Source organism: Zootoca vivipara, chromosome 7 (genome assembly GCF_963506605.1).
Source record: "Zootoca vivipara chromosome 7, rZooViv1.1, whole genome shotgun sequence".
Taxonomy (NCBI): Eukaryota; Metazoa; Chordata; class Lepidosauria; order Squamata; family Lacertidae; genus Zootoca; species Zootoca vivipara.
In genome coordinates, this window is record NC_083282.1 from 39,848,577 (window position 1) to 39,876,307 (window position 27,731).

The following is a 27,731-nucleotide window of genomic DNA, read 5'->3' on the forward strand; positions in this document are numbered from 1 at the left end:
CTAATTTGCCAGAACTCCAAAGTGATTTGCAACCCTTGACTTCTCTAGACTTCTTTTTCCTGAGGATTTTTCTGTTATTTCTTCCCTGCTGCTTTTGTGGAAATGTGCATGTAGAAATGAGGGGGAGATGAAATGATGCTCATTACCTACAGCCCTTCCTCTGCATTTGTGTCCTGCTGTTGTCGTCTGGCATGAGGGCTTGGAGAACATTGTTAGGATCTCTATAAACTGTAGAGATGGAAGGGACTCTTGCCTTGCTGCTTTCTCTTTTGTTTTGAATTCTAGCTGTCCTTTCTCTTTCAGTATCCTCTTATGCAGTAGACGGCTATATTCATGGTGGGGCACATAATGGTTCACTTGTTCTAGGTGATGGTGCATTAAAAAATAGCTTCTCATTGCCGTATGAGAATCCAAAAAAGAAAACTTTGTGCCACTTTTCTGACTTCGGCAGATATTGGTAAGATGGGAGCCCTGGAGCTATTAGATAGCCAGAAAGAATACCTTTTGGTGTATTTTCAGGCTTCTGAATTGGTGTTTTGGCAGTAATACTGGTACCATCATAAACAGAGCCCTGGTGGAGCAGACCAAAGATCTGCCAACTCTAGTATCCTTGTCTCCTCAAGGCCAACCAGCTGCATCTGTTGCCATGACTAATTGTAGTTGATAGGCCAATCCTCCATTAATTTGTCTAATCCAGGGGTTCCCAAACTAAGGCCCGGGGGCCGGATGCGGCCCAATCGCCTTCTAAATCCGGCCCGCGGACGGTTCGGGAATCAGCATGTTTTTACATGAGTAGAATGTGTTCTTTTATTTAAAATGCATCTCTGGGTTATTTGTGGGGCATAGGAATTCATTCATATATATTTTTCAAAATATAGTCCAGACCCCCACAAGGTCTGAGGGACAGTGGACCGGCCCCCTGCTGAAAAAGTTTGCTGATCCCTGGTCTAATCCTCTCTTTTAAAGCCATCTAGTGCAAGGATAAGGGGATGCGGGTGGCGCTGTGGTCTAAACCACAGAGCCTAAGGCTTGCCGATTGGAAGGTTGGCGGTTCGAATCCCTGCGACGGGGTGAGCTCCCATTGTTCTGTCCCAGCTCCTGCCAACCTAGCAGTTCGAAAGCATGTCAAAGTGCAAGTAAATAAATAGGTACCGCTCTGGCGGGAAGGTAAACAGTGTTTGTGTGTGCTTCTGGTTCACCAGAAGCAGCTTAGTCATGCTGGCCACATGACCTGGAAGCTGTCTGCGGACAAACGCCGGCTCCCTCAGCCTATAGAGCGAGATGAGTGCCGCAACCCCAGAGTCGTCTGTGACTGGACCTAACGGTCAGGGGTACCTTTACCTTTAACTTTAGTGCAAGGGTTAGTGCTAGTGCAAGGTGATTTCCCTTCTCTCCTTCCCCCCATATGATACCCAAATTTGCTTTGGAGGTTTAGGGAAAAGCACTAGAACAGAATTCAGGGGGCACAAGGGAAGGGGAGACGGTTCTGTTGTGAAAGGAAAAATCCATTTGCTGTCAAAATAGCCTTAGCACTATGTTGAATACAACCCGAAAATCTTTGAGTATTGTTAAAGTATCGTAAAGTATCAATATGTTTTCGTACCATTCATCATCCGAATACATTTGTCAGACAGGATTGGCTGCAGATTCCTGTTGAGAATACACTTGGCTTGTTGTTGTTACATACAGTGTTATAAATGACTTTTCAAGAGTGAAATAGATGGAGGGTGGCAGGTAAAAAGAATCAGCTTTCCTGTGGAACTTTGTAACTCAAAGGAGAAATTTAGCCTGATGAAAAGAATTTGGAAAAGCTGCTCAACCTCTGGGTTCAAGGGACGTTTGTTCATATATTTTTGTGTAATTTTATTTTATAAAGTATGTTTTATAAAAAAATGTTAACTTACTTTTAACTCTGGTTTTTATGAATAATTTTAAGCCCTTCTTTTATGTTAACTGCTTAGATGTTTTTACAATTAAGCGGACTACAAATTCTGTTAAATAATTTTTTTATGGTTGACTTTCTGCAGCAGGAGAAACAGCTTTAGCTGATTTTTCTGCAGAGGAAAACAGCACCTGCTATTTTCCTCTCCCAGTTCCAGGGGTGAAATTACCATAAAATTTTAATAACCCCTGAAGCCTCTAAAATAGCTCTGGTTTTACTTCTGTGCATGTCCAGACCCTGCCAAAGGGTAGTAGGGAGGAATGAGATGGACCACACAAAGACTTAGAAGGTTATGAGGTCAAGTTAAAAGGCACCATAGCTACCAAACACTGTACAGCCTGTTTATAAGACACATGGGGATTAGTGAGCAATAGTGGAATGAAGCTTCCCCTCAGCGAATGCTTTCCAGTCACCTAACCGTTACCAAGACAACTATGGCCTTTGGAATACAAATTATGTTTTGGGGTGCCACAGCAAAGTTTGATGGCAACTAACCCTGCATGCAAATTTAAATGACAACTGAGTAAACAACAGCTACTATTAAACCATCAGAAGAGTCAATGGGCGCTGTAGTCGGTTGGGGAGGGGGAATGTTACTGTCGGTGGCAACAAAATGGGGCAAGTAGAGGAGGAGGAGACACAGACATTCACGCACAAATCCATTGGCCTTGTAATTCATGACTGCTGAGACTTGGAGCACTAACTCCCTAGGAAACATCAGTTATTCTTGTCCTGAAAGTCAGCCATGAACACGGCCTGGGGTTAGGGGTAAAAGCTTTGGACATGAGAAGACTGCCAGTCCTCTGTGCTTTAGAAAGTTTGAAAGCAGAGGGGGTCATGGTGACTGTTGGTTTTGAGTATTCCTGAAAGACAAAGATGTTATTACTTTGCCCAGTTGGATTTGGTACATTGGGCAATCTAAACTTCCAGCTGAGCTGTTCAACTAAAGTATGAAACTGGCTTTTTGGACTCTCAGGCTTTCAGCAATATCACTTGCACCACTGAGCACAGCAGCAAGCACACAAAAAGTGACTTGAAACAATATCATGCCAAGACAGATTATGTCCATTTATTATTATTTTTATTATTTTGTCCTTTGATTATGAACACATACTCAACTGTGATAGAGATGTTCTGAAATGTTCAGTCATTTTGTTTCCCTGTATTTGACGAGGGACTTCCAAGTTTTCATTCTGAGAGGAGTCTCTTTGTTTCATTAACAAATTTTGCAGAAAACTTGAGAACACTTTGGCTTGCTTACTTAGTAATGATGTTATTTTCACAGCAGTTGTGTGAGAGAGATTTAGCGGAGGGCTCATGAGACTTAACAACTTTGCAGGCAAGCAAAGATTTAAACAGGATTCCACATTCTCACACCAATTCTGACTCTCAATGGAAAATTATTCCAGAAGATACTGCTAGTGTTACTTGAAATCTATATTCTGTTCCAAGCCTGCTCCCCTCACAGCATGTGAGTTGGCCTACCTGCTTGAGAACGCCTTCTCATAGTGGAACTTGCTATGTAAACATACATAGGATTGCTTTGCATGGCTGAAATCCTAGGTTTGATTAAGTTGGGGTTAAGCACCATTGAACTAAATAGGTCTAAACTTCCAATAAACTGTGCATAGGATAGGGGTGCATAGCTTTTTGTTCTGGCTCAAATTCATCTCTGTGTCTATTAATCCAACAAACGGTTATCATCTTTCCCAATGCTTTCTGTTTTTACATGTCCCAGGGAGTGGGAGCCTCAAGTAGCTTCAACATTTGAGTTGTGTCTTTGGTGCCTCCATTTTCCTACTTCCTGAGTAATGATTCAAATCCCAGACACCTCTGAATGTTAAAATATACAGCAGACTCTGTTGCACTTGCCAATTATACATCTATAATCTATGTTTTAAAACATATCTATCTTTCTGCAAAACCAAGGGAGTCACTGGCAAGCAAGCACTTGCATATAAAATATATTGGAATAAAAAATCCCATTGCTCTTTCTTGGAATTAAAAATATCTAAAACTGTCTTTGAAACTGTTAGTTTGGGGAGAGGGGATAAGATGGTCCACTGAAGCCAAAACAGCAGAAGAGTGCAAGAGATCCACAGAGATCTGAACCCCTGAAATATGAATTGGCAAGGCAGGTACCCCTTTATCATCAAAAATATTTTGTTCCTTGGTAGCTGCCCTTGTGGCTGGACAGAGCCACCCTTGCGGCACTGGCATCATTTCAGCTTACTTGGACATGGCTAGATGAGGCAGAGCTGTGTTGAGACCAGGGGAGCACCAGGAGAGCCTCAGCTATTGTAGCAACAAAGTGGGGGGTGTCAGTGGGAATAAAGAGAGGAGGAATGAAGGTGGGGTGAAACAACTCAGGCAGCACAATCTCTTGCATTGCCCCTGATAAGTTGGTAGGTGCAGGAGATGTTAGAAAGTGATGATGGAATAACATAATTAGTACAAATATTTCCGAGTTAATGGCCTTATTCCGTTCCAAAGGGTCTGCTGTATGAGAAAGCTTTTTGAGTTTTCTATGCAAAGGTTTTTGTTTTGTTTTTAACTGTTCTGAATTGATGCTCTTTCACTGTCCCAATATGTTCTACAGCAGAGAGAAACACTGTTTCTTTGATTACTTGCTTTTACTTTTGCGGAAACATGCTGAGAAGAAAGGGATGGTTTGTTAATATATGGTGCTTTATGGGCAGATCTTTTGGGAAAAGGGGAGATTATCTCACACTGGAGCAAAAGGGAAGAGGCATGTTGATTGTAGCTAGGATTAATTTGATGTAATTGCCTAAATTCTATAAACTGCAACCAAGGCTCCCATATATAAATAATGCATTTTAATTAATAGGTTGCCAGGAGCTGTAATGAAACTCAGGTCAATCTGCAGAACTACGGCGCCTGGCATTTTTAATAACTGGAATTTATTTGTGATTTGACTGAGCTTTGTGTTCCACCATCTCCTGATGTTCTGAAATATGGGGCCAAATCTCATTTCCTAATGTAAGTAGCCCTATAGAAGTCAGTAAGGCTTCTCCCCAGTAAGAAGATAATCTTCAGTGTTAATCATCCAAAACTGAATGAATGAACGAACAGTTCTAATGTTGGACATTTTTGACAACGTTTATGTATTTATAAGTGGTATCTGTGGTTTACCCTTCCTGCAAGACTTTCAGGGTCGTAAACAATAATGTTAAAGTTGCAATTAACAATAGAGCAGGGGGCAATAGCCAGTGAAATAGTTCTGTTTGTACAGTGGAACTTCCCTTCCTTTCCCTCTTCATGTGTGTTGTATGGACCCTTAGAACACGTAATGTGGGCACAGGTGCAGCTGACCCCATTCACTGCCAAAGGGGCCCTCCCCCACCACCAAGGTGGGTGACAGCAGCTTCCAGGTTCTGGCAAGATCTCATGAGAGGTCTGCAAGATCTTGCAAGAGGTGCACAAGTTATTTCTCCCACCCCGAAGCTGGGGAGGGGCACACACCTCCACCTGCCATGGGAGAAGCAAAGAGGAACGAAGTAGCAGTTTCTCGCTGGAACCCAGAAGCTTTTCCTGCTGCTGCTGCTGCTGCTGCTGCTGCTGCTTCTCTCCTGCAGGAGCTGCGTGGAGAAGAGGAAAGGGAGGGGAAGTCCCATTGCACAGCTAGAAGCCTTAACACTAATGGAACTGCTTCCATAAGCACATCAACATAATAAATAACCACTGCAGTGGAACCTCGGCTTTTGAACATCTCCATTGATGAATGTTTCGGAACCCGAATGCTGAAAACCCGGAAGTAACTGCTTCGGTTTTCGAATGATTTTCAGGAGCCAAATGTGCTACGCAGCTTCCCCTTTTGAGTTTCCCTATTGAATTGAGGCTTCTGCTTTCGGTTTTCGAATGTTCCGGAAGTCGAACAGTCTTCTGGAATGGATTACGTTTGAAAACTGAGATTCCACTGTACAAATAAAATAAGCGGCACAAACAAGAATAAAATATACTCACTTATCCCCATCCCAAAAAACCCCCACCTGTTTTTACTTATCCTCTGAATGAAATTAATGCTGATGCATGACTTACCTACATGCACCTAAATGGCTTTAGATCACAGATAGATTTTGTGGTACAAAAGCCAGTGGCAGACAGAATGGGACTCATTAATATGGTAAGCATTTTCATAGTGCGTTTGAAATGTTCAAAGAGTTGTAGTCCGGCAACCTCTGGAGGGCTCTGGTGCCCCATTCTCTGCATTAAACTGTAATTTATTTTAAACTATAGTTTTAACATGAACGAGTAGTGTGCCAGTACACGCTGCTCAGGCTTTCCTAACCCACTCCTCTCCTGCTAATCCTTTTCTGTGCAAGGGTACAAAATCAACCAAAAGCTAGCTTTCTTTATATGTGAACCTGTGCTTGTGGGGGTTTTTTGGTGAAAATTAACCATGAGCATTGTGTTCACAAGTAACATGAAGTCTCTGGAATGTTTCCTTTCTGACACTGCAAAGGATTTTGCGTTAAACCATAGTTTAAAATAAACTTTGGTTTATTTTAGTATGTGAACCAGTTCACACACCCATCAGCATATTTGTAAAGTGAGGGTTTTTTGTTCCAGTGTGATCACTTTGAATTTACTCTCTGCATTTAGGTGTGATAAAATTACTTTATTAATCTTTGCACTGAAATTGTGTAAGGTGGGACTATCAACATACTGTTTTGCTGAAGGCTGTAATGTAAATCCTTAAGCGACTCTGATTATTAAAATTATCGCATGAGCACGAAAAACCAAGGAAACCAGCACTTTGTGTTAGAATATTAATAGACATTTGCTTGGCATCGTTCCACTGTAACAGGCTTGGGTTGGAAGTGAAACCTGCTGTTCGATTTGCAACTGATGTTGGCTTTGGAAAGGTTTATTAAAATACCGTAGCTTTTATATATAATTCAGCCAGCTTTATTGGCGATCAGGTTCAGTCAAGTGCAAAGTGAAGTGTGTCCTCATGAATAAACGGAACAGTATTTTGCTTCCAAATCTTTGTTCTTTATTGTATATGGTCAAGTTACGAGAGATGTCTGTCTTCATCTTGGTGCTTTTCATGTTGCATTTTATATGTACAATTTCCATTCATTGGAAAGCCTTCCTACTGCAGATAGTTGTCATCATTAGCATCTGTTGCAGGAGCTTCTTTTCCTTTTCTTTTAAAAACATAACCCTTGTCTTATTTTAACTTGCTCCACACAAACATTTTAAGTCAATTGTCTACATTCATGAGCACTTAAGTGTTTGATTTTGCTTAAATGGAAAACTTGGATTGTATAAAGTTATGCCATGCAAAATAGACTTGAGTGATACAAGCAGTTTTATGGTTGCATTGTTGTTACTGCTTTGAACGGTGGCAGATTCCTGTAATACTTGTGGTTATCAAATTTGCACCTCTTGCATTGTGAATTCAGGATTCTCTTGCTTTCACCGTGAGAATATGGCAATTGTTAACAGCTTAATTTTTTGAATTGCTTTAAAATGTAATCCTTTTGTTACTGGAATTGTGAGTTACTAACAAACATTATGATTCAATTTAAGGTGACTGCATAGTGTATAAAGCTATTTCACAATGCCGTGAAATTTTAAAAAGCAAAAAAACTCAGGCACAGTAAGGATTTTTTTCTTTTCTTTTGCAAAACAGAGTGATCAGGGCACATTGCTGCACATTTAATTTCCTATTCCATAGATTAGCCCAACAACTCATTTCCCAGTCGGCTGCAAGCAACAGATTCTGCTCATAACTCTAATAATGCCTTTTCTTGATAGTTCCAGACTGCTTTCTCAGTGCACACAAACATCTGGGAAAAGAAACAAGCATTTCTGTATACGTTTGTAAATAATGCATTATTACACGTCTTGTTTCCTTCAGATGAGAGAACAGACTGAACTTTTAGTGCATCCATATGGTGAGTTCCAGTGTAGTGTGAGGGGGTACTCATCCGTGGAATGGAACTTCTCACTCCTGCCTTCCTCCCTGCAGGCCCCCTCCCATGCATTACCAGTTTGGGGGGGGGGCTCAAGGGGGTGGAGGGAGGAGAATAGAAACAGGAAGTCCTGTTGCACAATTGGATTTCTGCCCACCCCCACACAGTTCCGTTTTTTCCTTAAGACGTCCCTATTTTCATTGGAGAAATGTTGGAGGGTATGAACAGCACCCCCTGACGTGGCTCATGTCTTTTGCACTGGACTGAATTTGCACAAGCAGAAGCTCCTCTTGACATGGAAGTACCTATCAAAATGTGTGTTCCAGCTTAGGAAAAAATGGGTAATAAGCCCTGGGCATTTTGTGTATTGAATTCAATTCCCATGGATTTATCCAATCATTTACAAGGCATATGTTAAATTCTGGCATGCACATTTTGCCTGGGGACACACAAATATTTGAGTATGCAGAGACTGGCATATTAATTTATAGGTCTTGTCGACCTGCTGCAATATTTTTATGCCTTTGGGAACAAGACCTTTAAAAATCAAGTGTGTAAACTCAATTTATCCTGCAAGCTGGGCTTTTATTGAACAGAGCAAATCTCAAAGTTGGGCTTAAATAGTTGCTGAGCAGGTATTCCTGTCGTTTCCAAAATTTCAGACTGGACGCAGACAGTGCAACAGAAGATGCTGAACTGAAGGCAGCTGTCATCTGCCGGCTTGAAACCAGCTGAGTTTACAGTCAGATGACATTGCCAGTGTGGTGTAGTGGTTAAGAGCGGTAGACTCGTAATCTGGGGAACCGGGTTCGCATCTCCGCTCCTCCACATGCAGCTGCTGGGTGACCTTGGGCTAGTCACACTACTTTGAAGTCTCTAAATCGCCTCCAAGATGGCGGACGGAGCTCTGTTCGTAAGTTGAAACATTTGTAAGTCGAGTCATTCGTAAGTCGAGGTACCACTGTACTTAGTGGGGGCTTCATCTGTCAAGTCTGGTAGTATTCAATTTATCCTAGATTATTTTGCACTTAACCTAAAGGAGCAGGCTACATTGTGTGTGAGAGCCAGTGTGGTGTAGTGGTTAAGAGCGGTAGACTTGTAATCTGGGGAACCGGGTTCATGTCTCCGCTCCTCCACATGCAGCTGCTGAGTGACCTTGGGCTAGTCACACTTCTATGAAGTCTCTCAGCCCCACCCCCCCTCACAGGGTGTCTGTTGTGGGGGAGGAAGGGAAAGGAGAATGTTAGCTGCTTTGAGACTCCTTCGGGTAGTGATAAAGCGGGATATCAAATCCAAACTCTTCTTCTTCTTCCTAGATCTAGTATTGTCACTAAGGATCAGGTGGCTTGGTGGGATGATAAAGCAATCCATTGATTGCTTTAGCTTTTGGACCATGTTCCCTTGGCTGGTTTTAATGCTGTTTTTTGTTGTTTAAATCATTTTAGTGGTAGTGCCATGTGCCAATTCTAGTAGGTTTTTTGTTGGTCTTTTTGCTTTTGTAATTATTATTCATGTAAACTATCCTGTGAACTTGGTTGGATGAGCAGCACACAAATGTAAATAAATAAAATTCTGCCCTGGTCTTTTCAGCTGCCAATTTCCTGCCTCTTTTCCTTAGGCTCTTAGCAGTTCATCACCTTCTTATCTAATGGCAGTGGCACCTGCTTTTGTGACCCATTTCCTCAAGCATGCACCATTCTGCTTCTTCCCAGACCCTCAGACTGCCATCACCACAAATCTCTTTCCTTACCTGTTGACATTGTTTATGTCCTTCTTTGGATCATGCCTGTAATCTGATATTTCAATTTCTGCAAACATAACCCATGTCTGATTGCAGCAGAACTGTTACAGCTTGCAGGATTTGGCATTGCCTTGTTGAATGATCCCATGAAAACCAGAGCAGATGGCTGCCTTTAAACCAGCCGTTTATATAGTGTAGCACCCTTTCTCTTTTATCTTCTCCTTGCATTTAAATCATTAAACAAAAAGAACTGCCCTTCCCCAGCAATTCCAAAATCACAAGCACAAAAGAACAGATTCAGCCCTTGGTAACTGTTTTGTATGGCCACTGAAATGCTCATTGGAGAAGATTCATTTATGTTTGATGGGTGTTTGAAATTGCCTTGTGGGCTGAAATAAACAGTTGGGCTTTTTTTAAAAAAAAACTTATAATTTTGATGTCAAAACATCTATAAGAATGCTAGTACCAGGATGCACTTTCTCTTTGTCTCTAAGAATTGTTTTTCCTGTACAATATTCAATAGTCATTGATCAAGTGGGGCTGTACAGATGCTGCCTGGTTTTGAGGGTAACCAATTTGATAATATCTTGTAAGACAGGGAAGCTCAAATTTCTCTCTTCCAGGAACAACAAAGGCAAACTGAGCAGGGTTGTGTTTTTGTGGGGGGGTTTTGCACCTATTTCCTGACACGGGATTTAACAGGGAAGGAGTGGTAAGTGGGGTGACTATAGCAAGCAAACCATCCAATGTATGGCTCTGACTCTGGCAGGCTGATGACATTCTTGAAGAGGCACCATCTGCTTACCAGCATGGCTGGCAGCTGAAAAAAACTAACTCATTACACCTGAAGTAAAAGGTAAACTGATCTGACAATTGCATTTGCAGACCCCTGTCAATTACTGGGTATATAGTGGTTTTAGCCAATGGGGTAGCAGGGTGGGGGGAGTTGGTGGAGGAAACGAATTGCAGCTTGGCAGGAGTAGGTGAGACAAAGAGAGGTTTATATTTACACAGCTTATATTTTTCCATGAAGCTCACTCCTTTTCTCCATGTTACCTTTCTGTTCTATGTGAGGAAATACTGGGCATGTCTATGATGTACACTTCTTTAGATAAATCAATTGAGATAAATCAATTTTCATATACAATTTAATATTCTGCATTCCTGGTGTTTAAAAAGTTTAAATTGGCAACTGTGAAAAAGCTCATTATGATGCACAGATGATTAACTGATAGGAAATGGATAAACATAAATGGAATTTTATCTTCCTTAAAAAAAAAAAGTCAGCTGCAATTAGAAGTAAGTCCTTCACATCCTTAGAAGTATATTCCTGCATATAAGACTACTTTTTAACCCAGGAAAACCTTCTCAAAAGTTGGAGGTCGTCTTATACGCTGGGTAATAATAATAATAATAATAATAATAATAATTTATTTATACCCCACCCATCTGGCCAGGGTCCCCCAGCCACTCTGGGCGGCTTCCAACAAAACAGAAATTCTAAAATACAGAAATCCATCAAACATTAAAATACAGAAATCCATCAAACATTAAAAGCTTCCCTAAACAGGGCTGCCTTGAGATGCCTTCTAAAGGTCTGGTGATTGTTGTTCTCTTTGACCTCTAGTGGGAGGGCATTCCACAGGGTGGGTGCCACTACCGAGAAGGCCCTCTGCCTAGTTCCCTGTAACTTGGCTTCTCGCAGCGAGGGAACCGCCAGAAGGCCCTCGGAGCTGGAGCTCAGTGTCCGGGCAGAACGATGGGGGTGGAGACGCTCCTTCAGGTATACCGGACCGAGGCCGTTTAGGGCTTTAAAGGTCAACACCAACACTTTGAATTGTGCTCGGAAACGTACTGGGAGCCAATGTAGGTCTTTCAGGACCGGTGTTATGTGGTCTCGGCGGCCGCTCCCAGTCACCAGTCTAGCTGCCGCATTCTGGATTAGTTGTAGTTTCCGGGTCACCTTCAAAGGTAGCCCCACGTAGAGCGCATTGCAGTAGTCCAAGCGAGAGATAACTAGAGCATGCACCACTCTGGAGAGACAGTCAGTGGGCAGGTATTTCTTATATGGCGAGTATATCCCAAACTCTATATTTTAACTGGAAAAGTTGGGGATCGTCTTATACGCCCAGTCTTCTTATACGCCAGAATATACGTAAGTCACATTGAGTGCAATGGGACATACCACCAGGTAAATGTGTTCAGAATTGCAACTTTTCAATAAATAAACATTTTTTAAAATGTACAGCAAAAATCAAGACAAAAGAATTCAGTTCAAGCCAAGTGTTCAAAACTCCCTAGGTGCCGGTCCCTGCTGCTGTCTCTCACTCCTGCTTGTGCAGCCCACTTTCATTTGGGAAAGCAGAGACTTTGAGCTCTTCAACTTGGTGGCGGAGGTGCTGAAAAACTTCTACTCTTGGTGGTTGGACAGGAGTAGCTTGTCTTTTCTTGCCCTACCCCACTGCCCTGGGGTTATTAAGAAAAAGAGGTAGCAAAAGGCCAATGCATATGAGAACTGTCCCTGGTTTAAGTGTCTTTTCTTGTTTAAGTTCTCAAAGTTCTTAGCCTAGCTGAAGGTTGTCATCTTAACTAGCCAGCTGTTTAACTGATAATCAATCACAGTCAGTCCATCATTCGAAAAATAAGACTTTAGAGCCATCTTGCCCCAAAATGGCAACTAGACATTCTATTTTGGTGGCTGTAACCTAGGTTTAAGAAGCCATATGTTCCACATCTTATATATATGAGTTCCTAATACTATTCAAGGGTGCTGTCTTACTCCCACATCAAATATTGTCTGATCACCATCTCTTTGCTTGGGAAAGTTCATCTGAAAATGTTAATACAGGTTATCTTTGTTTAAAACAGCAGCCATTAGAAATTTGTTTTGAGTAGCAAAGGAATCTCTCTGGTTCTTTCCTAGCTGAATTGGTTTCCACACTATTTAGGCCAGTGTTTCTCAACCAGTGTGCCTCCAGATGTTTTGGGACTACAACTCCCATCATCCCTAGCTAGCAAGACCAGTGGTCAGGAATGATGGGAGTTGTAGTCCCAAAACATCTGGAGGCACACTGGTTGAGAAACACTGATTTAGGCAAATGATGATTACAAAGGATTAATATTTTTTAATCCAGGGGTTAGCAAACTTTTTCAGCAGGGGGCTGATCCACTGTACCTCAGACCTTGTGGGGGCCCAGACTATATTGGGGGGGGAGAGATGAACGAATTCCTATGCCCCACAAATAACCCAGATATGCATTTTAAATAAAAGGACACATTCTACTCATGTAAAAATACACTGATTCCCGGACCGTCTGTGGGCCGGATTTAGAAGGCGATTGGGCCGGATCCAGCCCCCGGGCCTTAGTTTGCCTGCCCATGTTCTAATCTCATGCATTGTGCTGCACTCTTGAGCAGCAGAAACAGGCTCAACAGCAACAAATAGTAGCAGCATGGGGAGCCACCCTTTTGCCATTAGCATCGCTGCTGCTAACCTAGATGAGCAGGCAAGTCATTCTCCCCCAGCCTCAGTTCCCATCTATAAAATGGGAGGTTTCAGTCTCCTCCCTCACAGCTTTATTATGAGGATGACATAATTATGGCAAACTAATTCATATACAAATGAGTGACATGGAAATGTGATTAATAATAATAATAATACGGTAATAATAATAAAGAAATGGCCCATGAGTATAGTTTTGCCAAGGGCCTACACTTTCCCTTGAGGAGTGTTATATTTAGTGATTTGGTAGCAAATGAATTGCCTGTGTGAAATCTTCCAAGGTTAATCATATTCAGCGGCATTTGTTTAAATATATTTGTTTTAATTAAGAGAAAGGATTTGCACACTGGGGGTGTGTTCACATTTCAAGGTCCCTGAACTCTGTTGCAGTAGGAATAATTACAGCCCGGGAGTTTTATGTGTCTCTGCAGTGTCCTTTTGAGATATTTAGATGGCTTCTGTTGAGATGAAAGACCATATGGATTTCTTTCCCTCTATTAATCTGGCACAGAATACCAGACCTCCTGGGTCAGTTTGCTTACCAGCAGCGTTTGTCCCTGCAGTTTAATCTGCAGATGTTGGCTTGGCACATATGACATTGCAGAGGAGAAGACGCTTCAGCCTGTCTGGTTGTGGGGATGCACATCAAGCATATTAACATCTTCCAAAGGCCACCTTGTGGTTCACTGTCAACAATGTATTTCTTCTTGCCTTTTGTGATTTCTCATAATAAATTAGTTGTGCTTCCAAAAAAAAACAGTGCCGGGGGAACAAAGCAATCAGTGACACCATCTGCTGCCAGCAGGTTTGTGTGCTGAAGGAGCTGCATATCTCCATCACTCAGGAATGTCTATGGACCCTGATGCTGGCAGCAGTCCCTTGCTTCAAAGCCACAGGCCTGGGCTTGTGTGAGTAGATCAGCGGGGAAATGGCTTTGTCAGACTAAGGTGAATAAATAGGTTTGGCAGTGGCAGGCTGGAAGCAGTCATAACGGGCCCCTTGGGTGCAATGTTACTATCATAAGTTAGATGCTTAAGGCTGAAGCAGATCAAACAAAATGTGAAAAATTACTGGCCGCATACTTTATGAAGGCCATTAGACTTTAATGCTGTACTATCTAAATTCTTTTGATCTTTCCCTAAGAAGAAACTTTTGATCCTGAACATAGGAGTCCATTCAAAGGCAAGCGTGTGAGTGTACAATCTGAGAGCTACGGTATACAATCGTTTTTCAATAAATGCTAAGTCAACTCTATCCTTAACTCTGAAATTTAAGATACAGCCTGCAGTGTATCTTAACACAGCTCAAGAGGGAGAATACCAACACCTGCAATTTTATTTTATTTTTGTATTTCCTTGTGTGCTGAAATTTCCCATTGTCTAACTCAGCAGACAATTTATATCACCATGCACATAATGTCTGGAGATACCTTCAAAACAGAGTTTATATTCTGCTATTGACTGTCTGCTCAAAGCGGGCTTCTTTAAAATGATGTAAGTTGGATATGGCTCATATTGCTGGCCAGTTTCAAAATCAGTGCCGTCCACAAAGTTAAACATAATGCTCCATCTGTTTCTGTACAAAGACTCTGAAGCACTTGGAATAGTCTGCACCAAGTTGTTATTTGATAATCCCTGGAATACAAAAAGTAAAAATGAAATGAAAGGACGTAATTCAGCAAACATCACTCATGGACATTGAAGTTTAGATTCTAATTTTTCTTCAGATGCCCTAAGTACTCAGCTGCCTGGCTTATGCCACCTTAGCTCTTCTGTGATGTTGAAAGAATTAAGCCAATAGCAGCTAGAGGGTCTGTGACACTTCTTTCTGTAGAATGTCACTGTGACACCAGAGCAGTTCAGCCAATGGCATCAAGGGGGGGCAGATACTGAGACCACGTAGAAAATGCTATGAGAACAAGGAAGTGAATCTACAGGAGAATGAAACTTGCAGACCATCATACTGATGGACCGTTAGCTAAATTGTTCTGTATTAGTACAAAGCCATTATTGGTGACACTGAAGTAAATACCTGCTGTTGTCAACTCATAATTCATATGTTGTATGCAAGGGAAAACAAATATACTTTGTTCTTATGGAATGCCTGTCTGAGTAGAATATGTTTATGTTTGATGAGGCTTTACAGCATTTATTTTTGGGATGCTGCAGCAAGGAAACTGCATGTTTTATGAATCAGAAAATTAATGCTCCCATCACAGACCCTTTTTCACTTGCATGTCCGCCTCTCTGTTGACATACTATTCGTTTACAGCTTGTCAGTTGACTTTGGTATAACAAAATTAATATTTTACCAAATGGGCCAGTAATAATTCTTCATCCTGCATACCATATTTGTGCCTCTCTCTGTTTTTCTAGCGGTTTTACTGTTCATGCCTCCAGTGGTGGGCTTTGGCAAGGCATGGCAACAACTCTTTCAGTTCCAAAGCTGCATTAATGTTGAGTGTTTGCATCAGGATAGAGAGACTTAATCTCTGTCTTTGGTTATTGTTAAGCTCATGTTCACCAGATCATTCACTCGGGTATGTCTGTGCAACAAATATAAACTACTTTAAAATCCTAGGAACTGTAATTCTTTGCAAGAGCTGAGAGACTTTTATCATAAAATCTCAGCACCCAGTTCCAAAATATAAGGACGCTTATCCAGTCTCGCAAAATAATGTTTCACTTGGAATGCAGGTTCTGCCCTAGGGCTGGGTGATATATTGTCCAAAACCGTTTTGAAGTGCATATTGTGATATCAGTTTCATAATTTTTGACCTGGCAATATATTGTGAATCATGAGGTGTGTACGCTATGCAAAAATCACAATGTGGGGAAAACTGTGAAGCCCGTCACAGTGGCTGAGACCATGAAAGTTAAACCAATAATAAACTGGTTTACATTTTTAAAATTTATATTTGTATCCTGCCATATCCTCGCAGTCAGTGAGTCTTAGAGCTATTTCATCAAAGAGGTCATTGCATGTTTGGCCTGAAAGATCAAATGAGAGACAGGCATCAAAGCTGGTGTGTACTGTTAGTTCTCCTCAAAGTAAACCTATTGAAAATAATGGGCCTGACTACCTTAACATCCATTACTTTTACAGCTCTACTCTGAGAAGCGCTTAGTGGAAAATAATTGTGTTGGATTGAATCCAACGGTCTAACGTTCCCTATTTCTTCTTTCAGCCAAGAAGACCTGTGCAGAAAGTGATTTCACTTGTAACAACGGCCACTGCATTCCTTCCAGGTGGAAATGTGATGGTGAAGAGGAATGCCCAGATGGGTCTGACGAATCCGAAGCCTCATGCAGTGAGTACTCCTGCTAACTGGCTATGGAACATAGCTTTATAGTTGTTTGGAAAGTGGACTGATAAACAAACAGAAATTATAGATCATATGCACATGCGTGTGAGCTACCCCTCTCCATATCGCTGTCCTGAAAGCGATCAGTGATGTGGTTTTATTATTATGTCTGACTGAGGACAACAAATTATATGTTGTGCACAAGTTAAATCTTGCCTCTTAGTCAGGACTAAGCAGTTTAGAAACTTGCGAGGCTAACCCTAAGCCTGGGGTGAGGACTCTTTGGCTTGTGGGCCTGATTAAGCCTGCCAAGCCTCTCCAGTTGTCCCGCCAGGTCACTTTGGCCAATACATGTCCACCTGCCAGGAGGCCAGGCCAAAATAGGGGGCTTTTCAGTTGAATGAATTTAATGTGACTAGCCAGTTCCTTATGGCATTTTCCACTTTTATATTTTAATTTTGTTTATTGTGATTTTAAATTTGTTGTGCACCACTTTATGTTTTCTATAGAGTTTAGTAGTATATATATGTATATGTATACACACACACACACACACGCGCACACACACACACACACACACACACATATATATATAAGCTTTCTCCTTTTGCTTCTGTAGAGAATTTCATTTGAAAAATGTGATTATGGGATTCAAAATAAGGAAGATTTTATGCTCAGACCTTGCTTTGCATATGCACTCAGCTAAAAACAACAACCCACTATTCATTGCTGACAGTTATTTTTTTCAGTCTCCTTGGGCTTATGTTGTTTCCCAAAAAGCTGTGCAAATGGAAGACTACTGATGCACATGTTTTCCACCACTCTTGGTTAGGTCCCAACCTATCAAGATTGGAATCATTGGAATTTCACCAGTTCCTCTCTTTTATATAATTGTCATGGCCTCAAATAGTAGTACTATTGTCTAATTCTGTCATGAACCACTATGTTCAGTAGGGGGTTTTCTTTAGATCTCATTAGCTTTGAGTGGCACCCTGAAAGGAAGTCAACCTCCAAAATCTTTTTCAGGTTACATGTTGTCCTTTTGAAACTGTACCATATTGCATCTCTCTCCTGTTGCATTATAATACTGTAGCTCTCCAAGACAGCATGGCATTTCACGAGCTGTGCTTGTATTGGGCAGCACAAAGCAAGCAAGCTGGAGACTTCGAGCTAAGTAAAGAATGCTTGCAGGCAATAACTGACATGGAAGCCAAATGTGGCAAATTTTCCCAGCAGGATAGACTCAATTGCAAATGTGACATTATAGTAAGTGTCAGGAAACACTCAGCTTTGCTTCAGTACCTTTTACCACATTGTTATTCTCATCCTATGGGACAGATAATCTATTTCCCATTGATTTTTGAGAATTATTAAACATTTACCGATACTGTTGGGGATTTTTATTTGGGGATTTAATCCAAATAAAAATTGAACTTAAATATTAGGTAATACACGAGTGTGAAAGTGTGAGTGTTTGAATATGATTGACATACTTTTTGTTTGGGAAAACAAACTCTATGAGTGGATACTGAGCTATGTGTACGTAATGGACTAGTTACTTAGGTTGCAAGATTTGCTTTAGGTCACACACGTTTTAAGTATGGGGGGGGGGGAATGGTTAAACGTAAAGGTAAAGGACCCCTGGATGGTTAAGTCCAGTCAGAGGCAACTATGGCGTGCGGCACTCATCTTGCTTCAGGCCGAGGGAACCAGTGTTTGTCCACGGAAAACATTCCGGATTATGTGGCCAGCATGACTAAACCACTTCTGGCACAACAGAACACCGTGAAGGAAGCCAAAGTGCACAGAAATGCCGTTTACCTTCCCGTCGCAGTGGTACCTATTTATTTACTTGCACTGGTGTGCTTTAGAACTGCTATGTTGGCAGAAGCTGGGACAGAGCAATGGGAGCTCACCCCATTGTGTGGATTTGAATAGTTGACCTTCCAATCAGCAAGCTCAAGAGGCTCAGTGGTTTAGACCACAGCGCCACCCACTGGGTTGGGCAAAACACGTTCCACAATTGGTCAAAGGTTTCTCATTTTGTAAACAGCATAAGGATCTTACATATTGATGTTATTAATAACAGCTGCCTTGAAATGAACATGTGCAAATTTTAATCATGCCAGACGGAAGCATCAGGTAGAGAATGCTGGTGCTCTGTGTGTGTGTGTTGTGTGCATTTCCCTAATTAGGTAGCAATGCAGAATTGTCTTAAGAAATAGGAGGAAGAGAGAGGGAAAGATGGCTGAAGATACTAAAGATGGCTCCTGCCATGGGCTCGTCACAAGAACAGGTGTGGAGGGGAAGGTGTAGGTATCAGAAAAGGAAGCATTCTGCATGATTCATTACTGGATGCCCAGACCAACAAAACAGCTGGTTGGAAAGAGCAGAAAATGCTTAAGTGGGCAGTGTATGTGTCCAGCTAGAGTGCAGCTGCTGACATGACTATGGGTTTGCAGCATAGAATCTGAAGAGAAAGAGGCAACACAGGCCCCAGAACATCTTTTTTTATTTTTAAGGTGCTAATATATTCCTCTTATTAATTGATAGCTAATCTCTTCAAGCTACCACAACCCCCGTTGGGCCTTCTGGGGACATTCTTTTGCGAACTGTTAGAAGAAACTGAATAGGCTCCAATAAGAATATGCAATTGCCCAGTGATGACTTATTACATTTAATTTATAAGCCAATTTTATGTTAAAGATATCCAAGGTAGCAAAAGAGGTGTCCTCCTCCTCTGTCCCACTCCCTCCAACCCTGTTCATTCCCTTCTGAACGCCACCATGTGTTGCAGCCTGTCTAAGTCCATTGAAGACTGTGCATTGAATTTTCAATTATATGCCATTTAAGTGTATTTCCCCAGGATGGATGATCCTAGCAAAAGGGAAGATGATTTGTTTGACTTTTGTCAGTGGGCAGTGCAGAGAGGAACGTACAATTATCCACCCTCTTTCCTCTTTATTTCGTTAGCCAACTCTGCATTGCTGCCTAATTAGGAAAGATACACGCTGCTTCCTAACAAAGCCCTCTTCTAAGCAGCCACACATAGTATCAACGCAATCATCTCAGCTGTGACATTAACATATTTATAATGCACTAGGGTTTGGCCTCTGCCTGCCTCTCTCCCTCTCACCCAGAGTCTTCTTATTAATGCAATGCGACTCTCCTATTGGATGGGCTTAAATTAACTTAGCAGTTTCCTTCCCCAGAATTCCCTGCCTGCAAATCTCTCTAGCCTGAAGCAGCTATGTTTAGACTGCACAGTTCACTGTGAGGTCCATGAGGATTTCATTTGACCTCCGTCAGCCAGCGATGCAACTCTTCCTGTAAAGAAGATCAGCCTGCGCTATAGAAAGGCTGAGCCTTCAGTTACCTGAGCATTGGCTTCAGTTAGACTTGCATGCCTGTGGTTTAGTAGTCTTGCAAGAGGCTTCCATTTCACCTTGAAGCTTACAGTGCATTGTGACTCATATTATGTTCAGGTTAGAAAGCTGCATTGAGCTGGAAAACTTGGATATGGCTTCCAACTCCAGCTTCGCCGTGGGCTTCTTGGTTGGTTCCTTGAGCAAACCATTTCCTCCTTGCTTTAATGTGAATTTTCCAATTGCTTCATAAAGTCACCAGTGTTTCACAGCCACCCCAGCACAACAGCTCTATGGCTATCACCTTCGGTTAATTACAGTTTGTCTGTAACAGAGCTAACCATTGGCAATGCTGGCTGGGGCTGATGGGAGTTGGCAGCAGGTTGAGGAAAGCTGCTGCAGGCAGCTTTGCGGAAGGGTTTGCCACTTCATAAATAGAAACACAACTGAATTATCAGATGTGGGTAACTTCCCCATGGTATGCATCTACACTAAATCATGTGACTGCACCATGCTTATCAGAAGGGCAGCTGTTTTTGTAACTGGTGCGATCCAGTGTGAAATGATTGGTTCTGAACTTGAGAATCCCTTAACTTTGGCCACTGAGTCTCCTAGGGGAACCACTACCTTTTGACCTGAATTTTCTGTCTGTAAACTGCAGATAGTAGTTGGATAAAGAAATATTGTGATCCGCCAGGAGTCTTTGAGGACAGTGTGGCATTTAAATCTATAAACCTACAACAAGTTGACTGAAGAATTGGGAGTCTTACTCTGGACAACTGAAACTAATCTGCCTCTGGTTTTTGAGGCAGTATATTTTCACATGTTTATTCAAATGCACGAGGGCTAGAGATTTTACTTTACTAAAAAATGACAAGTCTTCTAAATGAGTTCCATCTTACTTTAAAGAGGTAAAGATTTAAATATTGAATTGTGTTTATTTAACCCAGAGATCTTTGTGTGTGGTCAAAAATAAAATAAAAGCTCTAGGAAATATAATATTGGCTAACGAATTGTGGTGGTGCTAGTGAAAGCTCAAAGGGGTAGGACAAAAAGTGAGTACAAAAGGTGAGTCCAGAGGTCTTATGTGTGCATGTGTATATAATGAAATCCAAGGATGCGAGCGGCATACTTTCCCTCTTATTACATACACACAATGCTCTAGCAGAAAACAGTAGAAATTGCTTTATGCAAATGTAATCTGAAGACCCGCAGCATAAATAGAAAGAATAGGGGGGAAATCACCATAGCCTTTTATGAATCCATATTAATTTCACTAGAGCAACCATTGATGAATGAGTCATCTGTCCACAGCAATCGGTTCAGTTAAGCTGCACATTTATATGAACTAATGCATTTATGTATTTAAAGCATTCATAACTCGCCCTTCATTTATACCAGCCTGACCCAAATCTGGTGCTCTTCAGATGGTTTGGACCACAATTTCCATCAACTCCAGGCAGTACAGCTCTGCTAGCTGAGGCCGATTGGAAATGCACTCTGGGTTGGGGAAGGCTGATACCATATAGAGACCAGGGTAGGGTATAGAACAAATAATAAAATAAACAACAATTAATATTAAAATGCACAATCAGGCATATAGGACAGTGAAAAACAACAGAGCAGGTTAAACAATCAGCAACTTAAGAAACTAAGTTTCTGCTCGTCAGACTCTTGATTCACATAGCCTGGTATTGTCCAGTTTAAGGGTAGCCAATGTGGTGCCTTATAGAGGTTGTGGTCTCCAACTCCCACCATCCCTGACAATTTGCCTTGTTGGTTGAGGCTGATGGGAGGCAGAGTTAAATAACATATTCTCGTTGATGGGAGCTGAAGTCCAACACCAGCTGCTTTGACTGGGAGCTTTGCTCTTGACTTGCAGCAACTCACCAAGGAACTCAGGTGGAAATAAGGGATTAAACCTAGAACTTGTCTCTTTCACTGATTATGATTTTTCATAATTATGAGTTATGTGTTGGTCTTCAACAGTGCAAATTGTGTTTTAGCTAAAGAAAGAGGGTCCCTAGGTGAACAGTCCCATGGCATGCATGCCACCTTAGTCTGCTAATGACAGATAGTATGACAGAATCCTCCCTGGAGAAAGGACCTAGACATAAGATTTCAATACATAAGGGGTGAAGACTAAGCTGGAACTCTTCCTGGAGTCATCATGCAGGTCTTCTATGGGAATAATTATTTATAGATTTATAAGATTTTTAGGCCACTTTTATTCAAAGGTCCCAAAGCTGTTTCCAACAATAAAAATGCATATTAAAACCAGATATAATTTGAACAATATAGAATAGGGCAACCTAAAGCACCATGGCAAACTAAACTACTTTTCCAGAAGCCAATGAGAACTGGTAGGTCTTGACTTGATGACAGGAAGCCAGCCACAACACTGACATCTATACTTATAGGGGAGGAGTGTTCCTAAGTTGGGGCAAACTCACTAAGGAGGCACTGTCTTGTGTCTAGCATGGCAAGTAATACTCATGGTGATACTGCAAGCAAGACCTCCCTCCCCAGTTGATCTCAGGTTCTGGGGTCACTGATATAGAGAAAGAGATTCCATCAGATATCCAGATTCCAAGTCAGGGCCTTATACACCTTTAATTGAGCCTAGTAGCAAGTTTGGAAAACTCAGCAGTGGCCAGAGGATTGGAGAATATCAGTCTACATCCCAATCCCAAAGAAGGGCAGTGCCAAAGAATGCTCCAACTACCACACAATTGCGCTCATTTCACACACTAGCAAGGTTATGCTTAAAATTCTACAAGGCAGACTTAAGCAGTATTGGGACCGAGAACTCCCAGAAGTGCAAGCTGGATTTTGAAGGGGCAGAGGAGCCAGAGACCAAATTGCAAACATGCGCTGGATTATGGAGAAAGCTAGAGAGTTCCAGAAAAACGTCTACATCTGCTTCATTGACTACGCAAAAGCATTTGACTGTGTCGACCACAGCAAACTATGGCAAGTTCTTAAAGAAATGGGAGTGCCTGATCACCTCATCTGTCTCCTGAGAAATCTCTATGTGGGACAAGAAGCTACAGTTAGAACTGGATATGGAATAACTGATTGGTTCAAAATTGGGAAAGGAGTACGACAAGGCTGTATATTGTCTCCCTGCTTATTTAACTTACACGCATAATTCATCATGTGAAAGGCTGGACTGGATGAATCCCAAGCCGGAATTAAGATTGCTGGAAGAAATATCAACAACCTCAGATATGCTGATGACACAAGCTTGATGGCAAAAAGTGAGGAGGAATTAAAGAACCTTTTAATGAGGGTGAGAAAGAGGAGAACACAAAATATGGTATGAAGCTCAACATCAAAAAAACTAAGATCATGACCACTGGTCCCATCACCTCCTGGCAAATAGAAGGGGAAGAAATGCAGGCAGTGAGAGATTTTACTTTCTTGGGTTCCATGATCACTGCAGATGGTGACAGCAGTCATGAAATTAAAAGACGCCTGCTTCTTGGGAGAAAAGCAATGACAAACGTAGACAGCATCTTAAAAAGCAGAGACATCACCCTGCCGACAAAGGTCTGTATAGTTAAAGCTATGGTTTCCCAGTAGTGATGTATGGAAGTGAGAGCTGGACCATAAAGAAGGCTGATCGCCGAATAATTGATGCTTTTGAATTATGGTGCTGGAGGAGACTCTTGAGAGTCCTGTGGACTGCAAGAAGATCAAACCTATTTATTCTGAAGGAAATCAACCCTGAGTGCTCACTGGAAGAACAGACCCTAAAGCTGAGCCTCCAATACTTTGGCCACCTCATGAGAAAAGAAGACTCCCTGGAAAAGACCCTGATGTTGGGAAAGATGGAGGGCACAAGGAGAAGGAGACAATAGAGGACGAGATGGTTGGACAGTGTTCTCGAAGCCACCAACATGAGTCGGACCAAACTGCGGGAGGCAGTGGAAGACAAGAGTGCCTGGTGTGCTCTGGTCCATGGGGTCACATGGAGTCGGACACAACTAAACAACAACAAGAAGTAGCATATAGATTTACCCTTCAGTTTTTCAGCTACCCTTTTCTCTGATACTGTGCTATAGTGAAACAAAGTTTATGTTGCCCTTGCCCTTGCAATTCTTCCCTAATTCAGTTCTTTTTCGAGTTTGTTCATCAAATACTATGAATATAGTAGCAGTAGTAAATTTTCTGTTATTCCACTAATGCATTTGAGCAGTTCATAAACAAGGACAGCAGTAAAAAGCTTGATGGGATCACTTTTATAGCTGTTATTAACCTTGCACCTAATTCAAGTGAAAGGGTAGAGGACATAGCTGTCAAGTTTTCCCTTTTCTCGCAAGGAAGCCTATGCAGCATAAGGGAATTTCTCTTAAAATAAGGGAGAACTTGACAGCTATGGTAGAGGATGTGAGGGCATTGGTGAGTACAATTGTAGTACTATCCTATTTTTAAAGACAGAAGATGCTTTGGGTTGTACTGAGACAAGTTTTAGGCATCAAATTTTTAAATCACCCCCGCCCCCCGGCAGCCTGCTATTGTATAGAGAAAAGAAATCATGGCAAGTTTCAAGTTTAATATAATTGTCTCCAGAAAGGGGTGTTTGTTTCATTGCTTTCAGAGGAATCTTGGCTTTGGTAGTGGCAAATGCAGTATGCTTTCAAGTAATAGATGGAAGCTTGGCATCTTCCTCTGAACAGGAGATTTAATGTGACTAGGAATGATTTTCTGTAAATCAATTAAAACTTTGGCTGCATGTACAGATCTTGATTAATGGTGCACAAGAACAGTAAGTGAATACAAAAAGTGTGTGAGTTTTAACTGGGGTAGGTAAAGTTACAAGCTGTAACCAATGACAACTTGACCTTAATGGTACTTAATGAAGAATATTCAAGAGCCGATGATCCTTTACTTGTGGCTAGAGTGCAGAAGGGGTGTGTTTTCTAGTGGTCACTGCTGTTGCTATAAAATCTGGTTACATTTCCAAGCTTTCAAAACTTTTATGAAATATTTTTTTTTAAAAAAAAACTGTCCAGTAGCACCTTAGAGACCAACTACGTTTGTTCTGGGTATAAGCTTTCACGTGCATGCACACTTCTTCAGATACCTCTGAATGCACATGAAAAGCTTATACCCAGAACAAACTTAGTTGGTCTCTAAGGTGCTACTGGACAATTATTTTATTTTATTTATTTATTTATTTCGACTGCGGACCAACACAGCTACCTACCTGAATCTAAAACTTTTATGCTTTGTCTTCCTGGATGGTAAGGTGAGGCGAAGACTTCCGTCATGAGAGGAGCAGGTGACAATCATCTGGTTGTCATAGGAAGCTGCTTTGATGTAAAACCCTCTTACTGATAGGGAAGACAATCCAAATGACATTGGTTGTGGAGACTATCTGGGCAGCAGATAGGCAGCTGTGAAATGCTTTCTTTGTGTGGAACCGGTGAAAGAAACATCTACAGTGCAGAAGCAATTCTTGAAGTGAGAGTATCAGACTGCTTCTGATCCCTTCTAAGTGGATTCCCAAAAGCAAAGGAAGAAATGTTTGTCCAGGAGTGGTTCCCTAGAGTGTGCGTGAAAAACTGGGTAGAGGAGAATATTCCCTCCAGAGGATATGACTCTTCTTTCTTTGCATATACTCAGTTATATAAAAGCTTGACGTTGGTAGTACAATGGCACTCCTATGGCTGACAACGTAATGGAATGGACAAGTCAATGTCTCATTCTTGCTGTTTAGATGCATTGACTTGCCCTTTGCATTATGTTGTTGAATCCCAGACACTGATAGAGAAAGTCGGGATAGGCAGTACTGAGGTGCCCCATTAGTCACATTTCAGCCCTGTTGGCCATAGGTGCCATCATGTGGCATATAGCATTGGTAAGCTAAAGTTAAGGCTTTGAGGTAATGTAACCTTCTGAAATAAAGGTTGAATCCGCAAATGTATAGCAGGATTTCTTTCCCACAGCCCCAGCCCCAGCAAGTGTGACCAGTTGTCAGGAATGATGGGAGTTATAGTTGAACACCTGGATGTCAATAATTTAGCCAACCCAGGCAAAGAAATGTATGCCTTGATTATATGCAGCTTAGAGTTCAGTATTGCCTGGCATACCTACATTATGCTTCTCTTGTTTTTGGTGGTCGTTTTCATTATGCAGTCATTGAAAAGCTAAAGGGAAAGTATTTTTCCATCAATACAAAGGAAATGCATTAACTAATACAATAGAAATGCATTAACTTTATAATGTATTACTTTCCTGCTCCAGCAGATACCAGGCAGCTGGATAAAAATAAAATTCCCAGCCCATGAAATGCAATTTAACTCCTATGTTGCTGCTGATTTCATTGAGACCTGCACAATTTGCCTTCATCATTTGATCACTTAGTTTGGTTGGTTTAGTTTTATACCTGCTCATCTGGGGACCCATTTTACAGGTGGTAATATGTAGGAAAATGAGAGGGCAGTTGTTAGGTATGGGTTCTCAAAATATTCCAGAAAGTACATGCTGGACACAGACTCATGGGTGGCTTCTCCTTTGCATTGCCACAGGATAAAGAAGAACTGTTCTTAAGGATGCATAAGCTTTCATGGTCTTCTCTTTGTTAAAGTAGCTCCTTATAGTATTAGGAAGGGCCCTGGAGGTCCTCTAGTCTGCAATGAAGGTTCTCTAGCAGATGATTTTCCAGCCTCTGCTTAAGTATCACCAGGAAATGAGAGCCTACCACCAGCCAAGGCAGTTGGTTTCATTACTGAACATCTAGTTAGGAAGGGTCTCTATTTAATGTTTAGCCATAATATGCTTCCCGTCAATTTCCACAGGGATAAGGATTATAGCTTAGTGGCAGAGCATCTGCCTTCCATCTAGAAGGTCCCCGGTTCATCTCTTGCCTAAAACCCTGGAAAGCTAGTGCCAAGTCACAGCACTGAGCTGGATGGACCAATATCTTAGACTAGGATGGCTTCCTATGTTCTTATATTCCACCCATTTGTTCTAGTCCCTCCTTACTGAGCCACAGAGAACAAGTCTGTTCCATCTTCTGCATGACAGCCCTTCATTTGAGACCACTCCCATATCCTCCCCTTAATCTTCTCTTTTACAGCCTTCTACAACATACCCTTTCAACAATTCATCATAGGATTTGGTTTCCAGGCCCTGCATCATCCTGGCCATGTTTCAGTTTGTCAGTGTCCTTCTTTGAGGGGTCCAGAACTGGACACATTGCTTTGTCTTTAGTCTGAGCAATGAAAAAATAAATAAATGTGCTGATGTAAGGTGAAAGAGTATAGACTATTGGTAGAATTTTTTTCATGCTCTGCATTTGATGTTCTGTTAGAAGGTTTTGGGGTACCTCAGAGAGAGGAAAGGCAATAGACAATTGTAAGCTTCTATAACTGGGTGGTGCCAGAATGTGAGCTTTTGAAGGCTTTAGAATTCCTATATTTTACGCTTTATAGAAAATCTGTGTCAACAGTTTATACAAAAAGAGAGAGAACATAGCATAACGACATCCAGTCTTGACTTCAAGAGCATATTAATTATCTATTAATAGCGATGGTGTATAAAATGTATAATAGAACAATTTGCTTTTCCCCCAATAAAAAATCCATAATGAAAACCTTTCCTCCCCATAATTATCCACTCATTTAATTGATGAAAAGCCATTTCCTTGCACATCTCATTACAAACCAGCAATGTAAAGAGCCTGTCTTAAAGGGATTGAAATACCACAGACTTAAAATACATTATATCCTTTTACATTATACCCTTCCCCCCACCTCCCATTTGCTGTAATTTCCTAATGTATAAAAAGGAGGCAAGTGAGCTGTTGAAGGGAAATTCAAAGCCAAACTGAGTCTCCCATTCACTATCACTCTTCCAGGGTTTACTGAGTTTTGTCTTGTTTACACTTATTTTTATGTTTTGGTATCTTTAAGATCTTTTTCCTTG

At 41.5% G+C, this 27,731-nt stretch overlaps 1 protein-coding gene across 1 annotated transcript in view; it reads left to right on the top strand.

Annotated features, from left to right (window-relative positions):
- The window catches only part of LRP8 (LDL receptor related protein 8), a 190,191-nt gene that overhangs the window by 94,623 nt on the left and 67,837 nt on the right, over nt 1-27,731 (top strand). The window contains exon 3 of the mRNA XM_035123356.2: nt 16,315-16,437. Within this exon, the coding sequence (XP_034979247.1) occupies nt 16,315-16,437 (123 nt within the window). The remainder of the gene's footprint in view (nt 1-16,314; nt 16,438-27,731) is intronic.